General features: G+C 43.3%; 2 protein-coding genes across 3 annotated transcripts in view; one reads left to right on the top strand and one right to left on the bottom strand.

The window, feature by feature from the left end:
* Nucleotides 1–5,215, bottom strand: part of PLS1 (plastin 1) — an 85,442-nt gene extending 80,227 nt beyond the window's left edge. For both annotated transcript variants that reach the window (XM_075004790.1, XM_075004791.1), the window contains exon 1: nucleotides 5,158–5,215. The gene's annotated coding sequence lies outside the window, so the exon portion shown is untranslated. The remainder of the gene's footprint in view (nucleotides 1–5,157) is intronic.
* A 2,243-nt stretch (nucleotides 5,216–7,458) lies between these two features.
* Nucleotides 7,459–26,066, top strand: part of ATR (ATR checkpoint kinase) — a 98,404-nt gene continuing 79,796 nt past the window's right edge. Inside the window, exons 1-8 of the mRNA XM_075004354.1 lie at nucleotides 7,459–7,518; nucleotides 14,185–14,276; nucleotides 18,218–18,361; nucleotides 19,343–20,232; nucleotides 21,821–22,011; nucleotides 22,908–23,096; nucleotides 23,325–23,542; nucleotides 24,793–24,945. Of these exons, the coding sequence (XP_074860455.1) occupies nucleotides 7,460–7,518; nucleotides 14,185–14,276; nucleotides 18,218–18,361; nucleotides 19,343–20,232; nucleotides 21,821–22,011; nucleotides 22,908–23,096; nucleotides 23,325–23,542; nucleotides 24,793–24,945 (1,936 nt within the window). The 5' untranslated portion in view covers nucleotide 7,459. The remainder of the gene's footprint in view (nucleotides 7,519–14,184; nucleotides 14,277–18,217; nucleotides 18,362–19,342; nucleotides 20,233–21,820; nucleotides 22,012–22,907; nucleotides 23,097–23,324; nucleotides 23,543–24,792; nucleotides 24,946–26,066) is intronic.

Genomic DNA, 26,066 nt, shown 5'->3' with positions numbered 1-26,066 from the left:
CCAACCATGTTTAAAGATGACCCTGCGGGCTGGGCTGCAGAACTGCCGGGTCGTCTTTCTCGCAATATGGGTCCCATCCATCATGCCAAAACTACTGCAGAACCCCAGCGTGGCGAATCCAGCAACGGCTGCCTCAAGGTCCCCAATGTGGACAACCTTCCATAGAAGCACAGCTTTGATTGCCCTGATGACCGGCATGGGATAGAGATTGCACACACTCATTGGTGTGTAGTGGGGTGCTCCAGGCCCCCTCCCTCCAGGGCCCCCCTCTCCTCCTCCCTCCCAGCCCCCTTGCACCCCTTACCGAGGGTCCACCTGGCCTGGGAGCCCCCCACCTCTCCCCATGGTGGGTGTCTGACCTCCATGAGGACAACCCCAACCGTCACCTTGCCCAATCCTAACTGTTGCCCCATAGATCGGCAGCTGTCCAGGGTGGACACCTTCCACACTGTGATAGTGACCACTTCTCCAGCAGAAGAGCGGGCCACATGCAGATGTCCTGGTGTTGGAGGGGTGAGCCAGTGGGACAGCTCCAGAAATGTCCACTTGGTCATGTGGAAGTTCCGGAGCCATCAGATGTCAATCCACTTGCCCATCATGAGTTGGTCCCACCAGTCTGAGCTGGTGGGATAGCTCCATAGGTGCCAGAGGGGGCACGGCTAGAGCCCCGTGGAGGCCTGCACGAGTGTGGTGGGGGGTGTCATCCACTGCAGGAGGTGGAGGGCAGCAATGACCACTGTGGCCTGCAGGCAGACCACGGCGTCTAGGAAGCCCCCACTGGAGAGCTGCTGGAGATCCATGGAGCTCTCCACTGGTGGACCGGTCCCTGCACGGGGTGTGCTCTGTTGTGAATAGCTTAGCAGGACCCAGCCTGTGCACGGCGGGGGGGCTGGGAAGGGGCCCTGTAAGGGAGGGGCTGGTTGAAGCTCGTGGAAGGCCTTGGCAGCCATGCAACCTCATCCATGGTGTTTCCTGCTCCGTTCTTTCGAAAGAGCAGCCAGAACAGTGAGGACATTCTCTTTTGAAAGAGTGGATTGATCTTTTGAAAGAGCAGATTGAAAGATTGAGACGCTTTGAGTGTGTGGACACGCTCTTTTGAAAGAGGATCTTCTGGAAAATATCTTCCCAAAGATCTGCTTTTGGAAGAGCACTGTAGTGTAGACATAACCCATCTGACTAACAGTTTGTTTTTTTTTTAATATCCTTTTCCCGTATCATAATTAGAAGTGGTGAGCATTAATCAGGTGTGTGAAGGTCAAGCCTGAAATGGATTCATGCTACAACATTCTATGGCAGGGGTCAGCAAACCCTGGCATGGGTGCCAAGAGTGGCACACAAGTTGATTTTCATTGGCACGTGAGGCGTGAGCTCAGCCCTGGCCCTCCACCCCCATGCAGCTGGGAGCTTGTTCAAAGCCATGTGGATTAACGAAAGACCAACTAATACAACCAACCACAACTTAATAGTAAAGCTCTGTATCTTAATGTATTTATTAATGAAGCTGTTGTAAGTAGGACTATTAGAGACTTTAAAAAGTATCACCAGCACTGGGACCATACCTAAAGGTCAAAAGGTCAAATTTTGGCACTCTACTTCAGAAGGGTTGATGACCCCTGTCCTACAGGATCCGAGGCAGTGGATCACACATACTAAAGCTTATCACCTAATAAATTTGTTAGTCCTTAAAGTAGTATAAGACTTATTTATGGAGCCACAGATGAATATGGCTACCCCTCTGAGAATACAAACCTCCCCAAATTCTCTATACCGAAAAATCATGGTGTTGGCTTGACCAGACTTGTATAGTATTGCTTGTAGAACATATTGCTCTCTAGCTCCTTAGCTACTGTGATTGTTTGTTTGCTGGAGTCAGCCTACTACTAGTAGGAACCAAACAGCCTCTGTTTGTTGATTAGTTTGAGACCTAATGACTGTTTTTTCTTACAGCAATAATTACCTCCAAGGATGTGAATAATTCCCATAAATATTCCCATTGTCCTTCTGAATGCTAATAAAATAGTCTCTTTAATTAGTCAGTGGTATAAAAAGGCAGGTCTTGCAAGATAGTGGTATGTGATATGAGTGCTGAATGTAAGGATGTGGGTGCAAAATTTTGTATGAAATAAAATCTCTTCCATCCACACAAGCCCCATGTATTTTTGGCTGGTGGAAAGCAGAAGTTCTGGGAAAGTGAAATCCACTCCTCCAATTCAATTGTAAACATGGGTATGATTTGTTGAGTTGAAGATACTTACTTTGTATGTTTTTACATATAATGTAGACAGTTTGTGAAGCTCTAACTCTTCTAGTCTCATTAGCTACTGGTAAATAATAATTCTTCAGACCAACCTTCATAATTGTGAGCAACTCTGAAGCACTGAAATTATCCATAAAATGACATAGGAAAAAAAAATGTAGATAGGCTTAGCAGAATTCAATTTTATAGCACCCAATAAGGGTCCTTGTTCACTGATGGGAAGATCGATGTACTCGTGGTCTATTTTCTGGGGTTCGATTTAAAGCGTCCCCACTAGCCACGCTAAATCAAACTATTACGGTGCCACTGTTGACACCAGCACTCCTGGCAGTTGTGAGGTATAAGGCAAGTCATTGGGTAGCTGGATTTGTATATCTAAAATTTATTTTGCCTCCTAGTGTAGACCTGGCCTCAGATGAGTCCTACACCCAAATAATTTACTAATCATGCAGGCAGCTACACGTTTAAATTTACACTGTGAGTAACCAATTTAATCAGTGGGACTTCCAATGTAAATTAGATTGAGCAAAAGCATACGTGTTTACTAGATTAGGGCTTACAGAGATACCATATTGATATAAACCAAGAGAGACACAAGAAATATCTTTATTTGTGATGTGTAATAGTTTCTTTCCTTGCTATATCTAGTGCAACTGTTTGCTTTTGTCGTACAGTTGAATTTCTATTCACTTGCTTTTCAGTGGCCAGTTAGTTTGCAGTCCTTCACACAATGTTTTATTTTTTAACCTTTTTTTCTCCTAAATTTTTTTATTTATCTCCTATTCTATTTTCAGTAATCAAACTAGTATTACAACAATTGGATTTATTTTAAGGACTGGATTTTACTTTCATTTTTACTTGTGCCAGTCCAGTCTAGTTTTATGATGGACAGGAAACAAGTACAATACACGAGGCAATCAGCCATGCTGTCAGGTAGGTTGGTGCCTACCTTCATGACCATATATGGAAATAAACATTCATGTAATCTCACAGGTTATCAGGTGTATTTGTAGCACTCGTATAACTGATAATTTATCATCAGAACTTTGCTCTCACATTAAATGTGCATCTATAGAGCACCAACCTGAGTGCCCTTGTGCTGAGCAGGTCTGACTGTGATGCCATCCTCCATTCTGACACTATGCCTTACTGCAGCAAATGCTAGCACAGCAGGTGCACTGTGAGTTGGTATATGATGGAGCGTACCAGTCATTCTGTACTCCCTGCCAAAGACCTGACTACTATAGTGCATCCTGCCCTCAGAAGTGGTCCTGAAAGAGGTGAAAAGAAGTGAGTTTGGCCTTTCAGGGGATTGCCTGGGGCAGTACTACTTAATCCGCCTGCAGCAAGAAGTGTTTGGAGCAGGCAGAGGCCAACCAGGGTTCATCAGGCCAGATAAAAAAAGGCAGGCTGCTTCTATTCAAGGTTAATTCTGGGTGAAGTCATGCCTGATCAGAGACTACTTCTGCCTGTACTTTTTGTTTAGATCAATGAGAGACTTGTGATTTATTTTGTGGTGAGTGTGGCCCGAGTGTCTCATCCTGAGTTAGACATTAACTGGACTCCTGAAAATCAGACGAGCTCATTTCTCAGATGCTCCCTCATTCAGGTGAGTCTGTGACACAGTTGTGAACCAGGAACCTCTTTACTTCCAACTGAGAAAAGGCTGAGACATGTGTTACAGGGATCCACTGTGCCTAGTGTCTACACATTAATCTGTATGCACTGAAAGTCTGTGTTACCCTGGTTATGATTAAAGCTTACATTCTGCAGAAGTGTACGTGTGTATCAGAAGATTGTAAAGCTCATCTCTGGTCTTTTCATTCCAAAGTTCAATGCCATTTGGTCCTCCATCAGGCAAACCTTAAGGCTTCTGACTACACACTGGGAATGACACTAAAAAGGGTTAGTGTATATGTTCAACTAGCAGCAAATACTGCAATAAATAATTTTAAAAATAAAGATTGAACACAATTGTTCATGTGAAAATCTGAAATATCCCACTAGAACAAACAGACCCAAATTTAAATTTAGCTGAACATTACATATAATAGAAGGGAAAAATGGTGATCAGTTATGAATGAAAAGTTAGCTCCCTACAATTTCCTCAAGAGCACTCATTTAAAACATGATTCAGAAATTGGGGCAGAAGCACACTGATTTAATTTCCTCGTCTGTTTTACATGCAACATTAAAGCTTCCAGGCTGGGAAACTGGCCCCAGAAACAACCTACAGCAAGGATTTTATTTCAGCATGTTCTTACATTCACCACCATAAACAGGGCAAGCAAAAGCTTCATAGGATTGAAAACAAACACAAAGGCATTACCTCTCAATTAGGAAAGCAAAATCAAAACTACTATTCCCACTTCCTTAGCCACCTGGCTATTAATATCCGCATGTATTGAGAAAACTCATTCTTTGTTTCCATATCCCACAGACTGACTATGTAGAGCAGTACATGATTCCTTGAAGCTCCTGTTCTCCATCATATCCGAGTCACTCTGTTAAAATATACCTTTAATTTGTGCTTGGTGTAAGAAAACAGGTTGTCAAAGCAAGCAGCTCTGATCAGTCTACTTCCTCATGATCAGTTCAGTGCAAGCGCCTTTTGGGGAAATTGTATTCTTTCATACTTTGTGTGTCAAAGTCTGTTTGTCAAAAACAACTAAAATGTGAATCTAAAAATTACCTGAATCTTTTAAATAGATTGGAATATAACCCTCCAATGACAGTAGCAGCTGGCTGGCTAGTCTGAATTGTAAAAAGCGTAAAGTTCACCAGAGCGAGAGATATTCTGGGAACCACATTAAATGCATCTTGTCAGCAAAGCCAAGGACTCCCCCCCCCGGAAGTAGAGTGGCACATTTAACACGCAGGTTTGTCCCAAACCCCTTTACCTGCTGCTGGTCTTGTAGCAGCTCCTCCTCCTGCTGCTGCAGCGTCTGTACCACCGCGGTTATAATACTTGCTGCGAACTAGAAGGCACCTGCTGCCGGGAGCAGCCGACCATCCCCGGGACAGGCAGCTGCCGAGGCCAATCCCATTGCGTCCCTGAAGACAGGGCTCGGCTGCGAGTGGTGAGATCCCTCCGGAGGGCTGGGCAAGGCACCACCCAGCGCCTTGATTAGACTGAGTCGTTGGGAGACACCTAGGAACCTTGCCCTACAGGAAAAGCAGGGGGCTGCCTTTGCTGGGGCAGTGGGAGGTAACGAGGCACAGAGGCATCAGAAGGCAACAGGCTGCCCTGCTAGAAACCCCCTGAGCAGGCAGCGTCCACGCGCCCATTCCGGGCAGTGAGTGAGCAGCAGCAGGACTCGCTGCTTCCCGAAGAAGAGCTCCAGTTTTGCCTTTCCTCGCTGCGCGGCCGCCGAGCACAACGATCAGTCACCGGTCCGCTCGCGCGGAGGGACCCCTTTCCTCTGGGTCCAGGGGCCCGCGCCTAGAGTCAGCTTCCAATTTTAGGATTTCCATAGATTCCTCGGGCTGGAGGGCACCTCCGGAGGTCCTCGAGTCCAGCCCCAAGATTTTATCTCCACCTTAAATCTCCTGGGGGCGGGCCTCCGACTAGCGCTGTGCTACGCCTGCTGGTGGCTTGAAGGGACTTTCTCTGCATAATTATTCCCGCCCAGACCTCATTTTAGAGCCAAGTTTACCTCACCCTCTATCATTCCTAGATACCACACCAATGGGTCGGGGTCGGGCACTCACGAAGTGGAATAATGTTGGTGATCGCTGATTAGTTACCAAATCTGACTTCCCTCTCAGGATGACTCTCCTGTCTGCATTCTTCTTTTTTATGTGGCCGTTTTCGCTCCCTCTTTTTGTTTAACATAACACACGTGATCCCCGCAAAATTGATAGGTGGTGGTTGGTTGTGACAAATCCCTCCAGAGCTAATTAAAACCTGGCATTGAAACTGCATGGCTACTTCTACAGGAGAAGCATCTGTCTGCAGAAGTCGCTGCCAGATGAGATGTTCCAACAAAACTTCCATCAACAGATTCTGTCTACACCTCAAACTGGCTCAATCTTTTGATTTGCTCTCTTGGCAAAAGGGCCCCCTGGAGTGTCTACATAGCTTTGTGACTACAGTTTCTATGGACAAAATACATTTTGAGTGTAGCTGCTCTGAAGTTTTGTCTACAAACCCCGAGTTTTGTCTGCAAAATTCCCTAGTGTAGATATAGATGTACTCTTTGAGTTTTAAATGCGGTGTCTAACTACATAGGCTATGCTTACACTGACCCAAACCGCTGTCAGCAGTATGCAAATAGGTGGGCTAAAAATGCAAATAGTCATTTATTTGCGTATTAACTTATCGGCAGATGCTGCCACAGGCCCAAAAAAAGCTGTGTAAATGTGGTTTTGTCTGCGAAACCCGCTCCTTTGCCAGCAGCCTCATATGCCTGGAAAAAAAATCAGGCATAAGAGGCTACCGACAAAGAGCGGGTTTCGCCAGCAGAACCACAATGACACAGCTTTTTTTTGTGCTGGTTGCAAATAAGCACTGCTTGCATCTTTGAGACCGTCTATTTGCATACTGCTGCTGGTCGTTCAGGTCAGTAACCATAGCCATAGTACTTTTAAACATACTGTCTAGATTGAATGGTTTCAAATATTGGCTGCACGATACCGTAGCCAGTGTAAAAGAAGAGAGCAACTGCAAGCGGTGTGTGTGAGACACTGGAGCGCCGGTATCCCAGTGGCAATACAAGATACGAAGCGCCACCCCACCCCATACTCGCCAGGATGCTAATTTGTGCAGACGGCGAACACATTACCTAGCGACTGCGCTATTTCTGCGTTATTAAGACCTGAACATGCACCTCCTGCAGCCAGCACATGGGTGATCTGCAGTGAATCATCAGAGGTAGTAGATTATGCACGTAGTTGTAAACAAGCCTCTTCTCCAGTCTCCCAGCCTGTACAATAACACGTTCGTCACGGGCCTCTCTCGCCACAGAGCATTCAATGCATTGCTCGCGGGGCTCAAGCAAAGCTCTGCGTGCGCGCGTCGCGTCGCAGTGACAGATCAACCGGTGGTAGCCGCCGAGCGAGGAGAACGCGTTTAGTCTACGGCCTGCTATCAACTGAGTCAGTTTGAGTCCCACCGGCCACCGTCGAGAGTTAGTTCTCCCGCCTCCAAGAGGAGCGCGCGAGGCAGCGTTTTCTAAACAGCCGCAGGGCTCGTCAGTCGCTATGGCCGAGCAGGGGCTGGAGCTGGCCTCTATGATCCCCGCCCTCAGGGAGCTGGGCAGGTAGGTCTGCAGGGCCCCGGCCGCTCAGAGCCAGGCCCCTCCGGCTGCGCCCGCTGTGCTCTGGGGTGGCCCGTGGCGACGCACTGAGCAGAGCCGCGGTTGTCAGCGCTGTTCCCTACGAGCTTTGTAGCAGAGCCGGAGCACGGCTGCGTCCCGGACTGTGACGGTGACTTGCAGGCGGGGCTGTTAAAGCCGCTAGAACTCCCCTTTTGAATGTTCGCTGGAAAAAGTTTGCCAAAAAAAAACCAGAATCCCCTGGTGGTGCTTGTTGCTCTCCTGGCCCAGCCCGCTTCGGTCTTTTCTACCCGCCGGCTCTCACCATCCGTGAAACTGCGTTCGGTGTCGCAGCCGCTGACTGTCTCGCTGTTGCCGTTTGACGGTGCACGTTGTGTTCTTTAACTCTGCAAAGCTTTTTGGACTATTTGTAGCAGGGATCTTGAACTCAGTCTACCTTCGGGCCAGTGCCGGGGTGAAAATAACGAATATCTGACGGGTATTGTCAGGTGAAAGCGGGGGCGGGATCAGGGCAGGGGGTAGTTGTGATATGACAGTATCTGTAACAAATTCAAGTGGGGGGAGGAGTCTGGGGAACTCAGGGCAGAGGGTTGGGTTGTGCGGGGAGGTGCAGGAGTCAGGGCAGGAGGCTAAGGGGGTGTGGGGGAGACCCTGACGACGTGTTACCTGCTGCTGAAGGGCTGTGTATTAAGGAGAGTTACTGAGCATGCTCAGTTCATCTAGCCTGCTCTATGCGCCCTGGGTTGCAAAGCGTTGCAACCAGAGTACCAGAAAGTGAAACCTACCAGTTCTGTCCTTCTGTCTTTAAAAGTGCGGCAGCTTGGGTGGCTCCCTGGCTAGTGCAGTGCAGGTTATGGTAGAGGCAGCCAGCATGGCTTCCCAGGAAAAGTGGTGCATTTTGCAACTAGGACTATGTGTGTGTTGGAGGCCTATGTGTTGCTGAGAGCAGTGTATGTGGGTGAGCCCCTGTGTGCCCCCAGGCCGGCAGGCATGATAGACTAACTTTTTTCAAGAAACTTTGTGGGCTGAATTTGGGAAGTACTTGAGCTGTAGATGATCCTTGGGCCAGGACTTTGAGGCCCTGGTTTATAGGGTTATCTATGATGCTGATTCTCTGCTTTATTGTAGCACCTCAGAAATGCTCATGACTTACCCTGTCAAAATGCTATTATGTAGGAAAGTGCTATATTAATACCATTATACAGAGAGAAAAATTAACATGCAGTGAGGTTAAGGTGTTCTAGGTCACATGACAAGACTAGCAAAGCCAGAAATTTGCTGCTAGAAAATGACGTCTCGGTACAGTCAAGTCTTGATTTACAAGGTGGTTACAGTCTTGAAAGAACATGATGCAAATAGAAATCATGTAAAAAGATACCAAGGGTCTATGAAAAATAAGGGTTTAAGTTCCAGGCTCAAAAGATGGCCACTTTAATTTATCCAATATAGGTTTTGTTTAAAAAAATAATTAAACTTGCTGCTAATCTTTACTGAGGTTGAGGATTAAATTGTTGTGAGGATAAGAACATAACATAAAAATGGTCATACAAGGTCAGAGCAAAGGTCCAGCTAGCCCAGTTATCCTGTCTTCTGACATTATTCATTAAAAGGTGTCCCAAAGGGAATAAACAGAACATATGATCAAGTGACCCATTTCCTGTCTGTCATTCATTCCCAGCTTCTGTCAAATAGAGGCTAGGGACACAATCGCTGCCTTTCTAGCAATTGGTGTTTATATTCTCCATGAATTTATCTAGGTGTTTTTTTTTTTTTTAGCACTGTGATAGTTTTCACTTTCACAACCTTCTCTAGGAAAGAGTTCTACAAGTTCACTGTGCAATGCATGAAGAAATGCTACCTTTTGCTTGTTTTAAACTGCTGCTAATTAATTTAATTTGGTGACCCCGGCTCTTGTGTTATGAGGAGCCGTAAGTAGTGCTTCCTCATTTGTGTTTTCCATACCAGTCATGATTTTATAGACCTAAATCATAATCCTCCTTAGATGTCTCTTTCAAGTTGAAATATCCCCCCAGGTTAATCTCTCATCGTGTGAAAGCTGGTCCATATCCCCATCTCCCTGCTCTACCCTCCTGTTGCTCCTGGTGGGGAACAGAGTCGGGGCTCATCCCACTCCACCAGCCTGACTGGTGTCGAACTGAAGAGAACAGTCAGGGCCTGGGTTTCTTGCCTGCTCCCCAGTTGGAATGCTGGGTGGGTGGAGTGGGTTAGATCCTGTGGTCCAACCACGCTCTGGCAAGAGCACTGGACAGGTCGTACAGGGCTAGTCTCCGTTCCTTGATCGTGCTTCCTGGCAGGAATGCCAGGCAGAACGGGTTAACCCCATGTTCCCGGATCCTCTTTCTAGCTGTGGGTGGGTGGGCTGAGTGGGGTGAACGTTCGGCCTTACTTTCAGGCTGGAGCTTGGGTGGGTGAATGAAGTGGTGCAAGCACTAGGAGTGGAGGACAGGGTTGTGGCAGAAGACTTGTGAAAAAAATAGATGATGATCAGTTTGGCTTTTTTCTGCATGTCTTTGTAAACTTCCCTAAAAGGAGCCAGCGTACGTATGTACATATGCACACAAAATCTTGTACCTTGGCCAATCAGAAATCCTTACCTGGACTCTTCATTGTCAGATAGAGCTTCCATGCCTCTTCCATGTCCTCACTGTCCTTGTCTCTGGTGCTTGATTGAATCAGCTCTTCCAAACTGAGCTCAGTATTGTGGGATTCAAGTAACTCTCTCTTTTGCCTCGAGTTCATCAAATCCCTACCCGCCAACATGATGGCACAGCTCTGAATTTTCTCCATTTCATGACACATTTCAGGACCTTTTACCATAATTTTTTCCAACATTCATTGATGTCATAAAGTTTTATTTCATCCAGACTTATCTTTTTAAAAACACCCTGCTGTGTGTAATCTTTCCAGCACTGGTTCACAGTTACTCTTGGATTGCTGTCCATAGCATTTAGGGTGGGGGTCTGCAACCTGTGGCTCTGGAGCCACTTGTGGCTTTTTAAGGACTTCTTTTTGGCTCCCAGTGATATAATCGCACAGGGGAAAAAACCCCCAACCCTTCTGATTGTTTCTGATCATTGGTGAATGTCTAAAAGCTCCAAAATGAACAACTCATATCTAAATAGCATATGATGTGTTAACTCAAAATGTTGGATACATCCCCTTTAATATGTGTAGTGCATTGTGGGATATGATACTGTATCTGTGTTTTGATTGTGTTAAAGTCTTGATTTTGAAAAGGAAAAGGAAACCTGTGGCATTCCTGCTGTGAAAGGTAACATGTATTTTAAGAAAGAAAACTGAAACTGAACGTGAAATAAAATTGGCATAATTAATGTGGGATTGGAATGGTTTCAGAAAAGAGGAAAATCGAAGATGAAAACAAAGGATTTAAAACCAAATGGACCCAATTCTTCACGTTATATTGGGTTTATCTGGGCTCCCTTTATGTCTCATTTGTATTGAGAAATTTGTCAACAACAAAAATGCACCCTTGAGAGAATATGTAAAAATTTTGTGGACGTCCTGCAGTAAACATGTCTCACATTACAAATCATCGTGTGTGCTGTTTTTAAAATAGGGGTTACGAAAAGTATGGCTTGACACTATTAAGGACTGTCTTGTATTCATATGCATTGCAGCTCTTGAATTATTGAGCTTTTTACTGAATTTAAAGAAAAAAAAAAAGGCTCTTCTTGCTCTTTTGGTTGTTGACCCCTGATCTAGGATATGGCAAAAGGTGTGGTGAGTGTACTGAACTTTAAAGTTGCTGTCATGAATGAATGCCTGTAAAGGGTAAAACCCAGAGGAGTGGTGGTGGTGGTGGGGTCTGTGTAGGAGTCAGCCTGGTAAACCAATGGGAGAAAAGAGATTTTGTCTGAACTGAAGAAGTGGCCTGCTGAAATTCTTTCTGTGTGGCTGATGCAGAGAAGACAGACAAAAATGATTGATCTTAAGCAGCTGGAATGAACCCAGTAAATATTCTGGCCACATCATGATCAGTGCATAGATATGTAAGTGGAAAGGAAATGTTTAGTTAGATGCAATCGGGTTATTTTTATTTTGGATTTGGTGTTGGACTTTTCAGGGTGGTTGATGATTTTCCATGTACTCTGTAATTTCTGAGATAAATCCCAGGGAAGTAATTCTCTGTGCTCTAATATTGCTCTAATATTGATAATTACATCTAGCAACTAAGTATGCTTATTTACTTCCTTAGTATTTTCCATCTTTTGTTTTATGAATAAATTACTTTTTTAAGTCAATGATTTAATTTCTATGTCCTAGAGGAGTGTCTGTGTGTATGCCTAGACCAAAGGGTCAGCTATCATATTACAGCTCTTTGCTTCCAAGCTATCCCTTCAGGAAAGGGTAAAGCTTGGGGGTTACCACACAGGCAGATATCCAAGTTTGTCTTCCTGGCTTTGTAGGGGGGGCTTTTTCATTTGCTGGTGATGGTGAGATTACCCCCTAAGGTCAGGGAATCTGCAACCTTGGGGAGCTTGTTAGAGAGAGCTTATGGAAGCAAGGTATTTTTACATTTTTACATTTCTTCTCACTTTCTGCATACTGTGTGTCAGAATGGGAGTCAGCTCTGCCAGTTGCAATGATACTTTGGACAAGGGAATGGAGGAGTGATGTGTTTGGAGGCAGAAAAAACTCTGCCATACTGGGATGTGCAGCATGGACTGGAGCCTTGTCAAGGATAAGCAGGATCTTAAATGCCCCAGCTCTTTGATGCCAATAATGCATAAAATAGTTATAAAACAAGTCCATTAAAAGAACCCGTGCATGCTGATTAGACCTCCAAAATACTGGTAGCTGATACTTACCTTTGCCTTTGAGTGCTTGGGGTTTTTGCCTCGGTAAAGGAGCATTGGCTTTACTATAAAATCCCCTGCTGAATTTCCACAGCTGAGAAGGGTCATTTGGTCTTTTGCAGCCTTGAGCTCTGCAGTGGATTTTTTACCTTTTGAAAGAGAGGTTCTCTTTGGCTTCCATTTCCAAAATAGGCTAGTCTCATGTGTGTTAAAATTTGCTCCAGCTTGTAACCTTTCTCTCAAATTTGTTCAACCAGCTAGGGTGGGAACGTTACATCTGCTTCATGGCCTGCAGATCAAGCTTCACTTAACAGTTTGACATTATGCAGCCCATGTCTCCTTTTGAACTTTTCAAACTATGCCTTGCTAGCTATAAAAGTAGATTTCTTAGCTACACTTCTGTCCCTTAAGAGTTGATGCCACATACTGCTCTAGGTGATTGTACAGTCTTTTTTTTCTTATCACTGGAACTCTTGCTGTGTTTGGTCCTCAATCCAAATGTTCAGCGCTTAGCTCTGTCTTTCGTGTGGCAGTGTCATGAGTATAGAATGACACTTCAGCATCCTTAGGTGCACTTGCAGCAACATTTGCACCCATTTTTGCCTGATTTCTCTTTGCAGTATGTACAGGTGTTTCATTAAGGTGACAGATGATGGACCTTTGCCCTTAGCTATCCTATATAACATATCCACTTTCTATACTGAAATCAACACTTCACTTTTTTCTGCTTCTTCACATGTGACGTATCACTTTTTGCTCCACTTTGTTAGGTTTCTCCATTAGCATGTAGTAAACACTTATTAAGGGCACTAAATAGCAGCTAAATGCAAGTGGATAATATGTTTGACACAATATCCAATCATACATACAGCTCTGTGGAGGAGATGGATCAGGGAAGCAGCCAACAGATTCAGGCATATGTTTGCATCTTGGTGCAATGTGGAAAGCATGAACCAATATCATGTACAAAAGTAAAGGGTCAGAATTAATTTACTGTGCATAACTGAAACTGTGCAAAAATAAGATTTAAACTGAGGCTTGACTGTACTGCCATTGTAGAAGTTGCAGCCCACTGCATGGGAGCAAAAGTTGAAATTAGGGCTTGGCTATATGATAAGTAAGTACTGGCAAGTCAGGATGTTAATCTGGAGTGTTTGCTAGCTTGCCACACATTAGCTCTCTGTGCTACTACACAGTAAAAATCTTGGATTGCATCTTAGTGTATTGTGCATGCTAAATTGCAGGTTGGCCTTTTACTGCCTAGTAACAGCATCCACATGGTGAGTTAAAGTTTGGTAAGCTAGTGTGCTGTAGATTTACACCCTGGCGTGTTGCCCTATAACTACTCATATGGGTAAAGCCATAGTCAGCTGAACACTTGGCATCACTATGTCCTGTGCTCAGCTGAACAGCTTGAGTAATTCCTGTTATGAAACAGTAGCTTTTTTCTTCCTCCTGTTTAATATCTCTGCAGATGCAGTTAACATTTATTGTAAATCACTCCATCCTAAACTGACTATAAATATTCTCATAAGCTGGAGGCAGACTGAAATGTTTATCAAAATACTTTTTTGCCCAAAATTAATTTCTTCAATACTATGTAAAAACTAATATTTTGGAAACTGATTCAGTTGGTTGGTCTGGTAACGTAGCAGTCCGCAAAACAAAATAAAAATAACCTTTTCTAATTTTAAAGACATAGAAGGACCCAATGCCAAATTCACTGTATTATAATGTATTACTCAGGGATTTTCATAACTGTCTTTAAGATGGAAAGTATTCATTTTATAACTAGCTTTGTTTTTAATTTTAGTGCTAGTCCAGAGGAATATAATACTGTTGTGCAGAAACCAAGACAAATTCTCTGCCAGTTCATTGACAGAATACTTACAGATGTAGATGTTGGTAAGTAAAGTGGGTTTTAGTTGCATAGTCCTTTCTTTGAAATACAGTTGGACCTTGATAATCTGTATTCATGTCAAAATCTTTGTGCTCTCTTTTCCCCATTTCAACACAGATTTAGTAATAAAAGGAAGCTCAAGTTGTCTTGGCTTAATTATGTTTATAAGCTATATAACAAAGTACTTACTAGTTTAATACTAAATAGTATATTTAAACCTGAACTATAATTGTCAGAATAAACGATGCATTAAATATGAAGGTTTCTGCATTGTAAAATGTATCTTTGTAGTCTCGATCCTGCACATCCTTACTTACAATAAGTACGGCCATACCAAATTCATGATCCATTCTAGTCAATTGGTCAATCTCACAGTGTTTACATCTGAAATTTCATGGTGGTGTAACTGGGAGTCCTTATCCAAAATGGAATCATGTGGGGATTGCAAAATTGTTACAGGGTAGTTTCAAGATCACCGCACTCACTTTCTGAGTTAGCAGCAGCCTCTGAGCTTTTGCAGTTATGGGAGGTTCCTTGCGGAAGAGATAGGTAGCATCTTCCCCCATGCTGGTTGGAGCACCCCAGCCAGGGGCTCCTGTTTGCTAGCCTAGGCCAGTGACAGATTAAGGCAGGAGTTCCCAGTCAGTCTGGGGGCCTCCTGGAAAAATAGATCATCCAGCACCAGAAGACTCCTCCCCCCCCCGCCCCAAAGGATGAACACCCCAAGTCACCCCAAATCCCAGCAGGAGCCTGGGGGAAGGATCCATGATCCCAGGTGCCCTGAGTCCCAGGTGCAGCTGCAAGGCTGAAGCTGTGAGTTCAGGCAGACTTGAGCCCAGATTACCTTGGCTTGGGGGAGGCTCTGCTGGGGGTGGTGATAGCTGAAGAAGCCCTGAATCTGGGCTCTCCTGAGCTCTGGCTGAAGCAGCAAGGGGTAGAAGTTCAGGGCCTGGGCTGTCCAGCCACAGTCCACAGGAACAGACCTCCATAGTCCCAGCCAGAGCTGCTGGGGAAGAGGCCCAGAACCGCACCAGGAACCCTGGCTGAAAGGGCTGGGGCAGAATAGAAGTCTGTTTTGGACTGGAATGTGCGGTGAGCCCTGAGAGCCAGCTGGAGCAACATGGAACAGAAGGCACCTTGGTTGGGAGTCAGAGAGGGTGGAAGTCCTTTCCCAACTTTGGTTGGAGCGGGGAGAGAGCCCACGTCTTGCACAAGTGAAAGCCTCTGGCCCCAGGAGCTGCCATGAGAAGAAGACCCAAGCTTGGTACCCTCAGTCGTGGCAGCGGATGTGAGGTGGGGGATAGAGGCCAAGAGCCTGGGCTGCTCCATCTGCCTCCACCAAGAGTAGAAATTCCCCAACCCCGCAACAGAAAGCCCTGAGCTTGTTGCCCAGAACTGTTTGGAGTGGGAGACAAAGCCTAAAGCCCCACTCCTGGATTGGTGTAATGCAGACGTGAGCATGTATCGCCCTCATTTCTGTTCTGCCTTTGAAAGTGGTCTGATCTCTCCACGAAGGCCTGTCCAGACTAGCAGCTTGGAGTGGTGGGCTCCCAGCAACAGGAGAGACCAGATTTCATGGAGAAGGGTTGATTTCATGGTCTATGACATGGTTTTTACAGCTGTGATATTGGTAGAGCTCTGCAGATAGCGAATAGCAACATAAAAAGGATTTGCAAGATTGAGTTCTTATGTTGATACAGTAAACCCTTGATTTAACAGACTAATGGGGGCGGAAGGATGTCCGTTTAAACTTGAAAGTCCATTAAATTGAGGGTTTACTGCCCACCCACTCCCGCCAGGCTCCCCCAGCTTCCTCTGCCCACTCCTCAAAATATGCCAGCAACTCACCAGAGCAGGTGCTGTTGGAGAAGCCGCTGAAGCCCACTGCCACTGTTGGAGGAGCTGCTGGGGCTCGCTGCCACACGTGTCTGGAGTGGCCAGAGCCCCCTGTCACACGGGGCTGGAGCTGCCGAATCCTGCCATGGCTGGAGCCGCTGGAGTGGCCCCACTGGAGCCCCTGCAGCTCGAGCTGCTGGAGCAGCCCCGTTGCTGCATGGGTTTGGAGCAGCCATGTTGGTACAAGGGGCTGGACCTTCTGGAGCAGCCCTGCTGCAGGAGCCACCAAAGCGGCTCTGCTGGAGCCTGCCATGGCTGGAGCTGCTGCCACATGGGGCTGGACTGGTTGGCCTGCTGCACTGCTGGGGGAGCTGCCCCGTGCACCTCTCACCGGTGGTGGGGCACGTACACCAATGTCATTTGCCTATGTACGCTCCCTAGCCCTAGTGAGAGGAGGACATGGCAGCTCTGAGGCAGCAGTCCAGCCCACGGAGGAGGGTTCAGCACTGGCAGCTTGGGTAAGTCGCCCTTCTTTTTTGGGGATGGAGGTGGCATTTAGGATTTTTATGCGCCCTGACTAAGCGGACCTGGGGAACAATGGGGGCACTGGCAGATGTCTGTTGTTCCCGAAGTCTGCTAAACTGGGGTCTGTAAAATTGAGGGTTTACTGTAGCTGTAGTCTAGTTTTTAATTTTAGAATGTTGTTATAATGTGTAATGATTGATTGAAGTATTTTGGTTGTTCGTTCAAGATAACTTCGGCTGTGTCTACACTACACTACACTGTGTCTTTCAGCAAATCCAGCCCCTTTTTTGAGAGAACACATGGAACATCTACACACAAAATTCGCTCTTTTGATCCGATATCAAAAGAATGTGTCTCTTCTTCCAGAAACCCTCTTCTGCTCCCAGATCAGGAACAGCACTTTTTTCCAAAAGATTCTTTTGAAAAAGAGCGTGTGCAGACGTTCCACAGGCCCCTGCTCCACGGGCCGCTCTTTTGAAAGAGCAGTCCTCGTGGTGCCATATTTTTTTATCCTCCTTTTTCCAAAAGAGCAGGGGCTGTGTGGATGCTGTCTATCGAAAGAGTGGATCAAGTTTTCTATCCACTTTTTTGTGTGTTGACGTTATCTCTTGAAAGAAGTTTTTTTGGAAGATCTCTTCTGGAAGCACTTCTTTCACAGGATCGCTGTAGTGTGGATGTAGCCTTTGGGATAATGCAGGATTTTTTAATTATTTTATTAAATGTATTAGATTCAACAGGCTATGGGGGTGGCAAGAAGTGTCCTATGTTCCAGCTTTAGAATAATTTTTACTTTGTTTTCTATGTGGATTTCTCTAAATTTCTTCAAGTTTGTATTGGGAAAAACAGTAAGTCTTACTGTTGGCCATTTTCTACTAGTTGTGACTATAAGGGAGTGTTAAGAATTACATGTTAATATATGTTGACAGTACTTGTTTGAGTATTTAATTCAAATATCTTTTGTATTTTGAATTCTTCATATAGATAGTCATGTGGCATATTATAGAATGTTGTATTTGCAGTTGAGAAAATGTATATTATGACCATTTAGTAATGAAATAGTTTCCTGATTTGTAGTCATACAAAATCCATATTCCATATTTTGTTGCGCTACAGTAGTTTACGTAGCTCAGGGATTCTCAGACTTCATTGCACTGTGACATCCTTCTGACAACAAAAATTACTATATGACCCCAAGAGGTGTAGTCTGAACCCAGTGAATTCCCACTGCCCCAGCTGGGGAAAACCAAAGCCCAAGTGCAAGGGCTCCAGGTGGTGGTGGGGAGAGAATCAAGCTGAAGGGCTTCAGCCCCAGCGAGAGAACCTGTAAACTGAGTCCCACCACCCAGGGCTGAAACCCAAGTGTTTTGTCTTCAGCCCTGAGTAGTGGGTCTCAAGATTCAGCTTTGGCCATAGGTGCCAGCAAATTTAAATCAGCCATGGTAACCCCAGTAAAACAGGGTTGAGACCCACTTTGGGGTCCTGAGGCACAGTCTGAGAAGCCCTGCCATAGCGGAAATGTTTCTTTCTTTGAAGTTTGATGTTACTAAGGTGCATTTGTAATGTGAATCTTTATTTGCTTTTTCAGTTGCATTGGAACTTGTCAAGAAAACTGATTCTCAGCCAAGTTCTGTGATGCTCCTTGATTTTATTCAACATATCATGAAATCTTCCCCACTTATGTTTGTAAATGTGAATGAAAATCACCAGAAGACTGAGGATAGTTCCGTTGGTGAGTTTGTTGAAACACTTTTGCTTAATTTTAAGCACTGAATATGACCTATTTAAATCTCAGTATGGTGTTATATCTAGGAGGTTACACGAATATCTGCTTTCCCGTTTTTGCTCTCTTTCATGTGCTTGTTTTACATATTATGAATTAAATGAATATTTGATAGCTTGTTATAATTGTATGCTGCATTAGATTTCTTTACATGAGGATTAAATAATACATATTCAGGGATAGAATTGGCCCTCTTGTTGATTACTGTAGTTTGTTCATAGTGACACTGGTCAACTGCCATCTGGGAGGTATCCTGAAGAAGTGGTAATTTATTGGGTTTTCGTAAGCATGCTAACACATGACTTGCCAAAAGAAACAAAAGGAGGATCTGTAGCTATTGGGAGTATATATTGAGGCAGGTGCCCTGGCCTAAAATCAGTTTCTCTTCCTGAATCCTTCTCAGGGAAAGCCCCACTGCTGGATGAAACTGTGTCGAGGAAGCGTATGGTACAACAGAGGCTAAGGGAGGAAAGTTCCTTGCATGATATCAAGTACAGATCTAGGCTGAAGAGTAGACTAGTTGCTGAAAACTGTTGGGCACTGAGGCTAATGAGCTACTTGCCTAAAAGGAAGCAGAGACCACTTAGAGTAGTCATCGTGAAGGAAGAAAATTGTTGGAATAGGCTGTCAGTCATGGGCTGTGGCATGAGATGGATGTTTTGAACAAATGTCCTAGTTACCCTAGTACAATTCACTGTAACCAATTATATTAATCTTTGGTGGGTTTATGATATTTAAACATAGTTGTTAATGAACATTATGTTGGTGTCTCTAAGTAGTAAATGCTTTCGCATATGATTTATGGGGTTACGAACTCTCAGAGCAGATAGATCAGATGTCATTGCTGCAAATGTTAACTGGTCAGGAGAGTTAGCGACATGACGTAGGAAATGTTGTAATTCATTTGTATGTTGTTCTTTTTCTGTTTAGAATTTAGTAATTGGATTATAACAAGGCTTCTGCGAATTGCTGCAGCTCCAAACTGTCAAGTTTTACAGAAGAATATCTGTGATGCTATCTGCTCTCTCCTGTTCCTATTTAAAACAAAAAGCTGTACTGCTTTTGAGGTGCTGACAAAAGATTTACTGCAGCTTTTCCAAGATCTGATTTTCTTGCATGAAAGAAATATACAGTGGCAACCTCAGAAGAATTTGTTAGTGTGGCCAGTGGTGGTAAATAGATTTTTAAGCAACACAAACGAAAATCTAAGTTATTTAAGCTCAGCCATGTTACAGCTGATGGACATGCATGACGTGGAATGCTTGGAAATTACATTAATGACCATTCTGATTGATGTTGTTTCTGATGTGTTTTTTGCGAGAGAGGACCTTGTTCTGTGGGGGGTAGGCTGCTCACTGTTGGAGTATGGTAGTCCAAAAATTAAGGCTTTAGCCTTGAACCTTTTAATAAAATTGATCCAATTAGGAGGGCCACCAGAGCAACCTGCCGGCATTTTCTTCACAGTCTTTTTTGGAATCTTACAGTCAATACTTGAAATGGATGTTGGAAAATTAGAACTCTTTGGAGAACCACTATTGCTCTTGGTGAGGACATTATTTCCCTTTGAAGCAGATTCTTATTTAAATATTGAACCTGTGTACCTAAATATGCTATTAGAGAAGCTTCAAGTACTCTTTGAAGCGAACGTGCTTAGACTTCTTCAGTCTGAAAAGTTGAACGCTGCTTTGTGTCATATACTTCAGTACTTTCTGAAGTTTGTTCCAGCTGGATATGAATCTGCTTTACAAGTAAGAAAGGCCCATATCTGCACCATCTGTGGAATTTTTGTTGATGTAATTGGAAGTCAAGAAGACCAACAGGTAGGTTAATCTGAAAAAAGTCTGTTTCTGTAATCCATCTGTGTAAGGAAGCATACCTAGAAACTACATGTTTCAGAAATGCCTTAAGGTAAATTATTGGGGTATGGGTAAATCATGTCCTCCTTTCTATATCTGTTAGTATATTCTACACATAATGCTTAAATTCAGGCATTGATTCTGCAATATGTTATGTGTATGGGTGGACCGTTATGGCTGCATGCAACCGCACAAAGCCAGTAGGACTATGTGCAGGTAGAGTTTTGCCTACACATATCATAATGTAGAAATGAGGTTCATAATTGTTCATGCCCTGCATAATGTACAGTGTATCTGTATTTACATGTCAGTGTCTAACACATATTTAGAGTTCTATTAAAAATATTGTTTTTAATATATGTCAATTGGTCATCTTTATTTATGGATAAAAGATTAAGGAATTAGATAATATTTTTTCCAGGCAAGATGCAATTTAGGTGTTTGTATGGTGGTCGGGGAAATCTTAAAGAACTCATTTAAAATATTCTGTTAAATTTGGGAGAGGCTACAGATGTGCATGTGATTGAATATCTTATGAAAGGGCATGATAACAGTATACAGGAACAGATAACAATTTTATACATCTCTGATAAAATTACCTCACTAAATAAAGACCAAGTCAAAAGTTATCAGTATTATTATCAGCCTAGCAAGCTGGAAGCCTGTTCTGGATTTTATAGGTCTTTAAGCAGTGTAGTTTCTTAACCTGAGTAGAGTACAGGTTGGACCCCCTGGTCTGGCACTCTTGGGATGTGACTAGTCCCAAACAAAAGAGTTTGGTGGACCAGGGAATGTCAGGCCTCTGGGTTCTCTGGTGGGAGAAGTGAGGGGGTGGGGACCTCAACATGCCAGTGGGCTCCTTCCTGGCTGCCATCAGAGCACCCTTCCACTGACACACTGGTTGGGCTCTGCTCCTTGCAGCTGGCTGGACTCCCTACGCCTGGGCTGTTGGTGGGGCTCTGTTTCCAGATGGGCTGCCTGCCCCTGGACTGCCATTTGGGCTCTGCTACCAGCCTGCCAGCAACTTCTGCCTCCTGGGGCTCTCTGGTCCAAGGGCTCTTTGGTCCAGCAACATCCATGGTCCTACCCTATACAAAAATAAGTGGTATAGAAATAACTTGCTTCCCTGATGTTTATTTTATAGGTAAAAGTATAAAATGAACTGAATGGATAATTCTGATTAACTGCTAAATAACAATTAGAGACCTAGTAAAACCAGTCCTCCTTTCAGCAAAGAGCACAGAAAGCTGCACTGATATATGAAAGCTTTTGACACATAACTGAGAGACCTGAAAACACGTATTAGTAATTCTGTGTAGTTGTGCAGAGTTTAGTGGGATTATTTCCGAAAGTAAATTTTCCATCTGCATAACTGTTTGTGGAATCAGATTCTTAAAAAGAAATGCTTTTTCCACTTTCTGGAGCTGCTTAAAGTTGTAAAATATTTTTTCCTTTACAGTGTATGAAATAGTGCCACCATCTCATCTCTTGACAGAGCAAGAAACAACTTACATAATACTACTTTTGTCTGTTGCACATTTGTCTTTTGTAGTATCTAGTGAGTCCACTCTATGCAGCATTAAAAACAGAAGGGCAGGAAATCATTCAGCAACTTCAATCTCGGAACCAGGTGGATACTTCTGATACAGATGGATGGAGCAGCAGTAGTGATGAAATTCCAGAAAAAAGGCAACGACTAAGTTTATCAATAAAGCACCCAAAGAAATCACCTGTGCCAACAGTGTATGATTTTTTTATTCAGTAACTATTTTCTATAGAATTTTGGTTAGATCTTGCCAGTTAACTGGATGGTGAATTAGTTGCATTCATGGTAATTTTTCCTGGCATTGTACAAGGTTACACCTGCATTGGATCTATTTTTAAATTACTTTTTCAAAGTAAAAATGTGTTGAGATCACTTTATGGATTAAATCCATTATTTGCGAAATTTAATTTAAAATAAAAAGAGTAACTTGTTGCTCACTACATCAAAATCAAACAACCTTTAGTAGTTTTGTATAGCTGGAAATTAAAATAGCAAAAGAGAGTATGTAATATTTTAGAATTGTCTGTTTCACACTTTTAATGAGTTTGTATGTGCCATATACAACACACTTAACCTAGTCTTGTTTGTTTTGGCGTTTCAAATACTCCATGTTAACATACAATCTACATGCATTTAATTTTCCTTGTAAAATATTTGTGTAGATATTTGTAATTTTAAAAGCAATACAGTTTTGTTTCTATCTAAAATTTACGCATTATTTGTATAATTGAATGTATATGTTTTAGATCCTGATCTTGTGGTTTATGAACAAAAGAGACAACCAAAAAAAACCTTATTCTATCCAAGGAACAGCATTAAAGCACTTCATTGTTCTATTGTGTCTCAATTAATTACATCTTTGACCCATTATAACACCTTAAAAAAGGTGATTGTATCTGCTACAGCTAATGCTAACATTGTAAATGAATTAATGCTTCTGAAGTTGATGTTTTTTCTCACAAAATTTAAGAACTTATGACAATTTAACAACTACATTAGTGCTTCCAAAACTGGCTAGTTTGAACATTATTTACAAGGAATTATGTTGCTGAATGACTACTATTCAAAACTAAGATAATGTGGTTAATTACAGGTTTAGTCCCTTGAACATGAAAATAAAGAGTATGTTGTGGAACGCAATAAACAAGAAAGCTGCCTCTTTAGTATTTCTCCTGGAGCAAGATGCTCTGAGAACAGACGCTCTTCAGATTGTAGAAGGGATCGCGGTAGTACTACGACTAGCTGCCTTGTGTACGGTTCATTGTTCTCAAAATTCTAACAGGTAACAGACTAAATTGACCATTTATCTACTGATGTCTTGTAAAGATGCAATTAGCCCTTTGCACTTGTGCACTGTATATAAGATTACCTGTGTACATGTCATGCAACTGTGGGAAAGGTGCCTGCATTTGGAATAGCTGCATTTTCATAAATAAGACTGATAATTTAGGAAAAAGCCTGAATATTACAATCACCAAGTGATTTCTAATCCTTTTGCTTTTGATCATAGAATTGCCTATGTGTGCAGCGTAAGCAGACACAACTGTAATGCTGCTTTGTCTGACAGTTCTGAGATGAATGTGCAGCTGATTTGGATTTCTTCTGACTTTGTCATGAGGATAGTGACAGTCTGCAAGAACCTTTTAGAGTCTGCTGCTCAGATTGCAAATGGGGAGTTGGTGATTGACAGAATAGTGAAAATCTTTGATGCTCTATTTTATATGCAAGGTAAGAAATTGTTGAACTTAAAAGCTCTGTCAATTCTGATACTTGTAAATTTATGAATTCAGATAGAAGTTGGTTTATTTTGATTAATTGTCTGGAGTTTGTGCCTGACCTTAATGCTCCGCTTCTCAATGTACAGAATAGGAATCTGGGTTGCCTTAAAGGCAGTTTCATCCACTGAGAGGTTGCGGAGAGGAACTTTCCTCTCTGGAATGCGTCCATCTTGCAAACTGTTAACCTGTATACCTTTTTCACTTTAACTGTGCTTCTGTTTTTGCTGTTCTTCAGACAGAAACAAATTGTGGACAGTGAATATGCTTAAGAAATGAACTTTGTAGATAGAAAACTATGCAAAATAGTACTAACGGTTTTGCTCTAACACATTACAGTAAAATCCCAAGTTACACAGGAGTTGTGCTCCTCACATCCCCTGTGTAACTCAAGTTTTGTGTAAGTAGGGAAAGGTGGACCCCTCCCTCCACCTCCTCCTCCGAGCCCCTTGGAGCCTGGAGCTAGGTGCAGCAGTGCCTGATCTCTTTCCAGGATCCTGCTCAGCCCTGGGGAGCGGGAGCTGGGAAACTGACCAGGCACTGTTGTGCCTGGCTCCCTGCTCCCCAGGGCTGAGGGGCTTCCTCTCCCTCCTCCTCCAAGCCCCCAGGAGCAGCTACTGTGCCTGGCTCCCCAGGAGCTTGGAGGAGAAGGGAGGGGAGAGGAGGGAGATGTGGCGGGGGGAAACACCTCAGATGCAGGGAGCCAGGAGCCAGGCACTGCTGCGCCTGACTCCCAGCTCTCTGACGTTGAGGGGCTTCTCCCTCTCCTTCCCCCACCTTCCAGCAGCAGTGTCCCCCTGGCTTCCCCCAGCTAGAGAAAGTGGGGGGAAGCTGTGAGGCTGCTCCTTTCAGTGCTCTGCTGCTGGTTCTAGTGCTTGGACCCAGCAGCAGAGCACTGAAAGGGGAAGCAGGGCTTCCCTCAGCTGGGGGAAGTGGGCAGCTGGAGCCCGAGATTTGGACATTCACATTACAATGGTTAATACATGTGTCAAATTCGCGTGAAGCGGGGGCATAGTGTATTGCTTTACTGTTCCACTTCTAAAATGCAGAATTCTGATATATGGGTGGATTGTTACTGTACTGCTCTATAGAAAAATACAACGTATTCTACTCTATAACTAAATAAGAAAGTATAATGTACACATTCATTTTAAAAGCCTAACATAGACTAACAATTATGGTTTTATGTGGATTTTTCCTTAGTAAGAAGCCATCTTAATGATCAGACTCTTGAAAATTTATGTGGAATGTTATCTTTGCCATGGATTTACAGTCATTCTGATGACTCTTCTTTCAAGTTGTCTCCTTTCGACTCTGATCTTCTACGTCTGAGCCAACATATTGCAAATAGTTTCTGTAAGTATAGATACTACAAAGTTCTTCTGTCATTACCTGTTTATGTATTTAATATGTAATATATACATTGCTGCTCATTTAATATAGGCTTCATAAATTCATTTCCTAGTGCCTAACAGGAAGCTTACCTTGGTATGTGCTAAGCCTTCTCTATCATCTTATGTTCAACATTAAATTTTAATGAAAATTCTAGCCCAGATGGTTGTTTGTGTAAACTTCTGAATGTGAACTGATGCAATGTTCTGTCTCTGAATATTCAGTCAGCCTGACGCACTAGAGAACAGTGAGTTGGCCAATCAGATAATAAAATTTGTATCTTTTTCCAGCCATATTTTGCACTCAAGAGGAGGTGTTCACAGTGCCAGAAGGTTAGCTGGTTCCTTATGATTTATAAGGACTCCCAAGTCTAACTTTCTTTTTAATACTAAGTGCATTAATTATCTCATTAGACACCAATCCATCGCCAAAAGGATTTTTCACTTGAAAATACACATTATGAGAAAAAAAATCCCTGAACATGTATAAGCATTTTAAATGGTAAAAGTAGAATTGATGCACTGGTAAGGTTTGGGGAAAAAGTTTCTTACAGTGCTCACTTGGCCACACCGAATCCCTTTTTTTTTTTTTTTTTTTTCTGGCATGTGTTAGTTGTTCATTAAAATTGACCTTTTAAGAAGGAAAACAGGAGTAAAAAAGATTAGATGAGAACAATATGACTAAGTTAACAGTGCATGAGGAAAAAATAACTTATTTAAATGAGAAAGCAAAGAGTGTGTGTGTGTGTGTGTGTGTAAGTGTAAAAAACCAAAACACTTTACCTCTGTATGGAAGGAGACATAGGAAACATATCCCTTGTATTAACTGTCTTAAAGAAAATATCTCACATTTCCACAGTGTATTTCTTTCCATCAGTTTGTCTTGTTCTTTCTACCCAATTGGCAACAGCGAAGAAATACGGGTTGAACCTCTCTCATCCAGCAACCTTGGGACCTGACTGGTGCCGGATGAGAGAATTTGGGGGACAACTGGAGATCAATATTTTCTAGCATATTACCGACACTTCCACTGCTTTTTGGGCTCTTAGAAGACATTTAGGGGTAAATTACAGCTAAATAATAGCA

Source organism: Carettochelys insculpta, chromosome 10 (assembly GCF_033958435.1).
Source record: "Carettochelys insculpta isolate YL-2023 chromosome 10, ASM3395843v1, whole genome shotgun sequence".
NCBI classification, from domain to species: domain Eukaryota; kingdom Metazoa; phylum Chordata; order Testudines; family Carettochelyidae; genus Carettochelys; species Carettochelys insculpta.
The sequence above is the reverse complement of the archived record's forward strand: the minus strand, read 5'-3'. Positions and strand labels throughout refer to the sequence as shown.